General features: G+C 29.9%; 1 protein-coding gene across 1 annotated transcript in view; it reads right to left on the bottom strand.

The window, feature by feature from the left end:
- Window positions 1-9,129, bottom strand: part of LOC106472959 (tyrosine-protein kinase RYK-like) — a 71,812-nt gene that overhangs the window by 11,597 nt on the left and 51,086 nt on the right. The window contains exons 9-11 of the mRNA XM_022402530.1: window positions 6,791-6,880; window positions 3,724-3,926; window positions 8-31 (exon numbers count right to left, since the gene is read on the bottom strand). Of these exons, the coding sequence (XP_022258238.1) occupies window positions 8-31; window positions 3,724-3,926; window positions 6,791-6,880 (317 nt within the window). The remainder of the gene's footprint in view (window positions 1-7; window positions 32-3,723; window positions 3,927-6,790; window positions 6,881-9,129) is intronic.

Below are 9,129 nucleotides of genomic sequence, written 5' to 3'. Positions count from 1 at the left end.
CCATAGCAACCAGATCCAGAGTAACTAAGGTCTGTAACAAGTAACATACACATATATTTGAAATAAACAATTACAGGCCCTACAAAGCTATGCAATATGTTCATTAAGCTGACAAGCCTACAAAAGCTATATTATGATATTTTATATTATATATTACTTAGCATACATGCATCAACTTTAGTCAAAATACATAATGTGCCTGTTAACTGAAATAGTATGTACATATTGGAAAAAGCAAAGTAAAATTTCATAATAAAATTAGCTCATTAATATCAAAATTGTATGGAGGCTTAGTATCATCTTCAAATCATAAGATTAAAAACAAAACAAAATAAATACAATTACATAAACAATAAATAGATCAAACAAAAATGTTATTCACGGGTTTTAATATTATACAATATACAGTCATCCACATACTGACTCATTTATTCATAACATGCAAACAGCTAAAGTTAAATATTCTATAGTAATACACTCATCCCCAAAACTGACTGCACATACCGTTTTTCTACTTAGCAAGAGTTTTGCATTAAATTCTAATCACAATTAGAAACTTAACTGCTGGCTTCTCTTACGCCAAAGTACCGAAATCAAAACTTTTACCGCGCTTCATTTAAAACAAAATTTATTCAGCTACTTGGATCTTAGTACATAAGAAAGAAGAAACACAAACAATCATTTCATTTGTTTCTGTGAATAAAGTATTTAGTATATCTTATTTTATAGCATGGCAGATTACCACATAGAAGTTTTCTCTGGGTTATCAATGAGCTGTCAAAAAAGAAATACACGCTACAATGCACCATACTTATTACTTGTCTATACAGTGTTGTTCTGATGAAAAATTCATGTGACAACATTTATACACCAAGCCAAACTTAATTGTTCTGAACATGCAATTTCTTGGAACATTAAATATTTTATGTAAATGTGTTCTTGGTACAATAGCTTTCCTTAAAATATCGGTCCAGGTTTTTAACTTACTGTCATAACAGATAATAAATGTCTGTGGTAACAGCACCCAAATGTGTTGGGGATGTCCCATATCTCAGACAAAATCCAAATGCCTATGTAAATCTGTCAGCTGTCATGGAAATCATAAACAAATCAATGAAATAAGGATACAAAGCTGAGTGCTTATACCCACAACGTCCAAGCTTCTACACTGCCTTTCATTAGTTGTGGGAAGGCAGTTACCCTTAAATTTCTTAAAGTACAATTGAGTTGAAATGAAGCCACCCTAATATTTCTACTAATTAAACTCCCAACCTCCACCCTTAGAAAAAGATATTAAATAGAACTATACACCCTACCTTAAAAGTTCTTATATAGTTCTAACTCCCAACCTCCTTCCTTTCTCCTCAAGATTTATTCAAGTATATCATGGGAACACCGAGACAAGCCCAGCTACTTGAAATTAGTCTTTCTGTCGCGGTTATACTGAATAAGAATTACTTGAAAATTGCTATTAGCTACTTATAACCTAAAGTAAGCAATTCCCCTCTTTATTCTATTTATTTCTATAAGATATTTTCTTTAATCGATATCTCGATATTTCAGTTCCTAACATATTTTTCTATTTATAAAAAAATAAAGTAAGGTATTTTTTCAATTGTCTGTCTTTATAACCATTATCTTTCAGTTTATTTCTTACTAATAAAACATTATCCATAAAAAAATTAGTTATTACAGACTATTAAGAACCATTTTAGTTGAGATATAATAATAACTTTTAATATGTTACACGGAGTAACACTATTAGGTGTGGTTAGACCAAGAATGGGAAAATTAAATTCTCTTCTCTTATAAAAAATAGTCAAAATCAACCACACTGTACCTTCTATAAAAGTAATGTCTAAATCTAAATAATTAGCTTTTTCATTATTATTACTTCTTTCTATTGTAAGTTCTGTTAGATATATTAAGTTTGGTGTAAAATTCATATTATTTATAGATATTAGATCATCTATGTAACGGAAAGTGTAAATGTATAATTTAGGATTTAAAGTCTGTTTCATAAAAGAATAGATACAGGTTGGCCATATTTGAAGAGTAGTTTGTTCCCGTTGAAATACCCATCATTTGCTTACATACTTGTTTGTTAAAAAATAATATAACTGTTATAAATTTGGGTATAGTTATTTCATTATTCATAAAGTTATCAAACAAATCATTGAAAACCCTGATTAAATCTTTTAGGTCTATTTTAGTATACAATGTAGTAAAGTCATATGTAAAAATAGAACTGACAGTTTTTGAAAAATTTAAATTATTTAAACATTCTAAACTGGGATGTTATTTTTTAATAATCCAAAAATAATTATTCTGGTTATTTGAAGACTGTTTTTATTTTTTGAAACAAGACATCTAGAATATTGTTAAGTATTATGTAAACAGATTTAATGACTGTATTTAAAGAATTAGTAATAAATCTGAATATTATAGGATTTTTATGCAGTTTTGGAAGTTCATATAAAAATGCTAAATTTGTACAAGAATAATCTGTATCGATATTCATTTTTTAAATTAGTAATAACATTACTTTTCTTTAAAGTAGTTTTGTAAAAGTACTTGTAGTATTAATTTCATTAAATATAAATTTGTCCATATAATGTTTTACACACAAAACCAAAATTACAGCCAGCTTTATCAATCAGGGTAATAACGAATTGTTTTTGAATTTATCTTAACTTTAAAAACACTAAAAGAAATATCAAATTTATATCCAGATAAGTTTAAGGTTCTTAATTATATTTTAATTAATAAAATATAATTTCCATTCAAAAAATAAACATGGCGGATAATAGGATTGTTTATATATTTTAAGAATATAATCATCAATATTTTTTTTTCTAAGTCTTTTAAGATTTCACACTTTCTGTGCATTTTGAAATTCTATATTTAGTACCTTTCTTTAATATTGATTATAATTCTTTATCTTTAACAACTTCTAAATTTCCCGTAACTATATAATTATTAAAGATACCTTTAAAAAACTATTATAACAGTTTCAAGGTAAGTTGCCAACTTCTATTTGATTAAATTATTCAATGAATTTTTTATAGTTAATGAGAAGAGGTCCTATAGGTATTACTTTATTTAACACTGACTATAAGTTGAAACTATTTTATGGGAAAAATAACTTCTTGAATACTTTTATGGATCAGCGAAGGTAAATATAAATCATCATAAACTTATAGGTATACGATTTCATTTTAACCTAAAATTAATTAGATCTATAATAAAATCTTTAACATGAATATTTTTAAACTCAAAGTTTAACAAATATTTTGACAGATATTTGAGTTTTGCATTTGATAATTCAAATACTTGTTTCATTATAAATTTCACCAGATTAACAGATTATTTTTCTGTTATTTGATCTCCTCCCGCATCACCGTCTAGAGGTGGAATTTCTAGAAACTGATATAAATCAATTGAAAGTAGTTACCTGAATGATATTTCTTTTAAATACGGAATCAACAGTACTACCTTTTTGAAATATTGTGCACCTACAGTGATTATCACACACCTTAGGGTCACATGTTTTTAACAATACACAGGAGGAATTCAAAATAACATAAGAAAAATATTGAAAAATTGTTTCCATTATTGATTTAAGAGCAATGTCACAAACCTCATTCAGTTGAAAACTGACTAAAGTTCAGAAAATGTTATTTATTGACATAATTTTTAACTTGATTGTTAAAAGAGACTTACATGACAGTGTCCTTCAGCTGAGAATTTACATTTTTGAAGAAAACTTTTAAGATTTCCTTGACTCATGTAAGGATAAGCTAACAGGGGCCTCTGAGGGTCATCCATGCATGCAGCAACCACAGATAACACATTTTTATGATTTAAAGAGAACATTCTCATTCCTTCTGCCAACAGCAATGAAACTTGAACTTGAGAAGCTTGGTCTGAAAAAGAAATGAGTATAAAAATATACTTGAAATGTAAAAAAAAGTATATGTTGTCGAAGCAAATCCAAAAACAATTTATAACTGAAAATATTAACAAAGATTTTTTGTAAAATTTTTATTTTTTCAGTTTGATTTTTTTATTTCGAAGATATAAGTCAGCCTCAATATGATAATTTTTTTGTTGGTACAGAAAAAAACAATTACTGCTTTAAAAGAAATATCTGGGCTAACTTAAGCCAAAAGTAAAATTAGTTTAGCACTGTTTTTCACATGTTTTATTTCTATCATAATTATATCCTCTTTATATTTTTCTGTAGGCAAAATCCAAAATTTCTACAAATTTTTGGTATACAGATAGCTCACAGACAATAGATGTAATATTCTATTAGTCTTATGATGCTGTAATATCACACCTGCAACAGATTATGCTTTGAGAGATTAGGCATTATACATCATTATACATTAGGCTAAGTTAAAGGTCCACTCACATAAACATCCACTTGGTTAACACTGAGGTTAAGTTAAAGGTCTACTAACACAAACATCCACTTGGTTAACACTGAGGTTAAGTTAAAGGTCCACTAACACAAACATCCACTTGGTTAACACTGATGACCCAAACAACGTACCCATCCTTTAAGTTATGCAACTTTTGTACATCAGTTCTAAAACTTTAATTTCAGATAATATTGGAGGATGTCTAAAAACAAAACCAAAACCACTGATGAATTAAAGCAACAGATCATAAATGCTTTCCATTAAATCAAAGTAGAAAATTGTGTAACAGCATGTCAGGCACTCAGATTTCATGATTGTTTGAATGTAGGTGGAGCCAAGTTTGAGCATCTCAAATGATGCAGGAGTGTATGTACAGTTAATTTGTTGTATGAAGTATTAATAAAGATATTTTGCTGGCTTGTAGATTCATTCACTATAGTCAAAATGTAGGTAAATGTTTTTGGGCCACCCTGTATAGTTTTTATCAATTCACTTACAGGTGATAGAAGTAAAAATGCAAACTTTACACCAGTACTAATATTACTTATTTTCCTATAGTTTATCTCCTGTGAGCCAGAAAGATTTATGATTCTCATCTATTGCACCTGTTTATATCAATAACTAAAATATTTAGTATGTTACAGATTGTCCTTCTATCATACATACCTCAACTACTTCTATGACAATTTTAAGATTGTCATTAAATTAATAAAAGATATTTTGATAGTGTTAACAATAACTGTAACTAACCTTTATTTAATAAAATCTGAACTTTTATAAATAATTAAAATACTGAATGAATATTTAAAAAAATGTTTTGAAAGGGTATTACTTTTTATGCCATTGATACATGAAATATACTAAAAATATATTAAATGAAACCTTAAGCTAGCCACTGCAAGTCCAGTTCTATATGTGCAACAAATTTCAAAATTATTTCTTGTCATGTTTATCAAATCTTGTATTTAGGAAAAAATTATATAAACAAACATGGAGAGGTCTAACAGCTAGTCAAGATTTTCATTTATGTCTAATCCCTTTAGCTATCATAACACATCATCACACTGGACAACAGGTTTGGATGTGTTATACTCGTTTGTACATCAAGAGAAACACTACTGAACAGTAGATCTAGATGTCTTTCATTATATCAGATTTCCTGTGTATCAACCACACTTGAAGAGGAGTTTTGTAATGAATTTGAAAGAAAAAAAACATGTTTATGTTACTGTTAGTTAATTACGTTATATTAGTTATTAATAAAGGCAATTTCTACAATTTTGAGCATACTACTCTTAGATTTTAGAATTAATTTGAAACTTTTTAAAACTTTTTTTCTTGTGAAGAATGAATAGAACATAGTTCTGTTGTTTTCACTAAATTATCATAAAATTCAATACATAACTGTGTCAAATGTGTTTTGAAGATGAACAATGCTTTAACTGTCTTCATTATCAGACCTGCATAGACCTTGGTTTCTCACCACATACAGACAGAGCTTTCTAGAGTTTGGCGCAGGAGAATACGTGTTATAACAACAACCAAGTCAAGTAGGCCTATTACAATTGTGATGTGTCTGACAGTTTGATGTATTTATCAAAAAATGGGACTTCCCAGGAAAACTGGGACATCTGGTCACACTAGACTATCTACACTGTGGATCCTATGGGGTTCCAATCCTGATTTTTAGCATTGTAAGTTCTAAAGCATATTGCTATGTTACTAGAGAACAACCAGTTCTTGAAGTAAATTATAAAAGCAAACTGTTAAAAAAATACTTAAGTTCATAGGATATTTGTTTAAAAATAAAAATACTAAAATGTAATAAGATGGTGTGTGTGTGTGTGTGTGTGTATATATATGTGTATAATATATATATGCATGATCCAATCTGTATTGGCTAATAATAGCTAAAAGCTTTTCAATGCTGCATAAGTTTCTAACCATCCTCACAAAAACAACCATGTACTAAGCTAACATTAATTCATCTGGGATCAGAAATCTTCTAGGATGACAGAAGCACGAATTGTCTTAACGATAAAATACTCTGACTTCTTAGCATTATTATTAATATACAGATTACAGGCAATCAAATTCATTATACCCAGTTTTATAAAAAAATTTTGGATACGTGTCCTTACTAAATTGTAAATAGACTATTCTTATTCAACCTTGTCATTAACTGAGGCCAGACTTTTGATTGAGGAAATCTTTCACTATATTTGTCTTTGCTCTAGTGGTTATTTTAAATATCTTTTTATCAAATGCGTGTGTTTGTATTAAATCAAATTCCAATTTTACACATATAAAAACTGGAGAGCCAGTTTCAATTAATAACTATTAAGATATATGGGCATAAATACCTGAAACTGTTTTAACAAAGACATCCTGTTTACTGCTGACTTCATTTTCATCCTCTGTCAATACACCATGATATATTTGACCAAAAGTGCCTAAAAACAAAAATATAAAAATGCATTAAACCAGAACTTTATTGTTATGCTAATAAACTTATAATGATGTAATGAATATGGATTTTATGGAAACATGTCAAAAGAAACTGAATAAAAACAGCATAATTTCCAGAATAAGATGATAAAATAAGGTAATAATTTAAATATAGTTGAATAAGGTAACAATTTTCTGGTGTCAAATAAAGAAAGTAAACCTACGCATGTACACAAAATAATTTGTTCTCATTACACTACACCATTTTTTTTTTAATTTTCTAATAATGTGATTCTTTGTGCTATATGTCACATGTGGAGTACCTCAGGGCTCAGTCTTAAGACCTTTGCTCTTTTTGATTTACATCAGTGACATAGATGAAGGGAGAGTCAATAAATTACTTAAATTAGCAGATGACATTAAAGTATTGGGTGTTGCTAGCTGTGAAGAGGATGTTGCTGATTTACAAGAGGATTTAGATCATCTAGTGAGTTGGGCAAATAAATGGCAGATGGGTTTTAATTATAATAAATGCAATATAATGCATGTGGATTATCATAATTTGGATGGGAATAACCTTAACAGTGTTAAGAAAGAAATGGATCTTGGCGTAATGGTTGATAAATCTTCTAAGTCATCCAAACAGTGTGCTGTTGCTTGTAGTAGGGCAAATAGGATTTTAAGTTGTATCTATAGAAATATTAAATACAAGTCTAAAGAAGTTATGATTTCATTGTATAGGTCACTGGTTAGGCAACATTTGGAGTATTACTTCCAGTCTTGGAATCCTTACCATTGGAAGGACATTGAAAGGGTTCAAAGGAGGATTACTAGAATGGTGCGTGGGATGGAGAGTTGTCATATGACCAGAGGTTTAAATCTCTCAAATTGTTTTCTCTTGAAAAAAGAAGAGTTAGAGAGTATATGATTGAGGTGTTTAAAATTAAGGGAATTGATAGTGTTGAGGCATCATCTTTTGGCAAGGTAGGGGTCATCTTCTGGGAAAATAGTTTTATTTTACTAACAGAGTAGTTGGCCATTGGAATGGGTTGCCTTCAGATGTTCTGGAGGCAGTAAATTTAAGTGAGTTTAAGAGAAAGCTTGATATCTATATGGATGATAAGGGGTGGCTTTGAGGGATTTTTTGTTTTGTTTTTTTCGTAGCTTTAGTATTTTAGTGAATGGAACAGCCTAGATGGACCAATAAGCTCCCTCGCTGTCCTTAAATATTATGCTATGTTAACATAAGGTGATGCATTATTTTAACAGGATATTTGTATAAAACTTCTCATTCTACCAGTTATTCAGTGTATTAATGGATATTGTAACATCTTTCAATGGTCTATGATGTCTTAAAAAAGAAAACTGCAGCCAGGAAATATTCATAAAGTTTTTATATTTTGTTCTAACCATAATGAAGAATAAACTGATAATAAAGAAGGTTGTCCAACTCAGCCACCCACTGGGAAGAAGCTGGTACAAACCATTATTGTTTTTCAGTTATGAAGATAGCTGTGCTAAATTATGAAGTGGACAAATAAAGAAGAAAAACAGTATAAAGATTAAGAATATCTGACTCTTGATATTGTTGCGTCAGCGAGGTCACGTGACTCGTTCTCTCGAACCTTCGGGAATTATCGGGAGATTACTAGATATAGGATAGTCTGGTATATATAAGAGGGTGACAACGTGACGGGACAATAATGTGTGTGTTGAAGTAGAGCTCGTGAGACGTGAACTATAGTTTGTTATAGCGCGACTCTTGAAGTTGAGTGTATCGTAAAGTTGTATTTGGAAAGAATAAACCAGTTTTATTAAGTAAGGACTTGTGTCGCTAAAGTTTCGTCGGAACAAAGTTACGGAAAATCAATTAACAAATGGAGACGTAACAAATTGGTGTCAGAAGTGGAACGAAAAAACAAATGGAAACGAGAAGCGGCAAATCAAACTAAGGCTTAGCAGACTTGGTGGCAGCAATACAAGAGCAGCAAAAGAAACAAGAAGAACGAGAAAATGAACGAGAAAAGAAACAAGAAGAGAGACAACAGCAGCTGCAAGAAAACCTGCAACAGTGGCAGCTCGAACAGCAAAATGAACAAGAAAAGAAACAAGAAGAACGAGAAAATGAACGAGAAAAGAAACAAGAAGAGAGACAACAGCAGCTGCAAGAAAACCTGCAACAGTGGCAGTTCGAACAACAAAATGAACAAGAAAAGAAACAAGAAGAACGAGAAGAAAAATTACAGCAGTGGTT

Source organism: Limulus polyphemus, unplaced genomic scaffold (genome assembly GCF_000517525.1).
Source record: "Limulus polyphemus unplaced genomic scaffold, Limulus_polyphemus-2.1.2 Scaffold125, whole genome shotgun sequence".
Classification (NCBI taxonomy): domain Eukaryota; kingdom Metazoa; phylum Arthropoda; class Merostomata; order Xiphosura; family Limulidae; genus Limulus; species Limulus polyphemus.
Note: the sequence above shows the minus strand (reverse complement) of the source record. Positions and strands in the feature narration are given on the sequence as shown.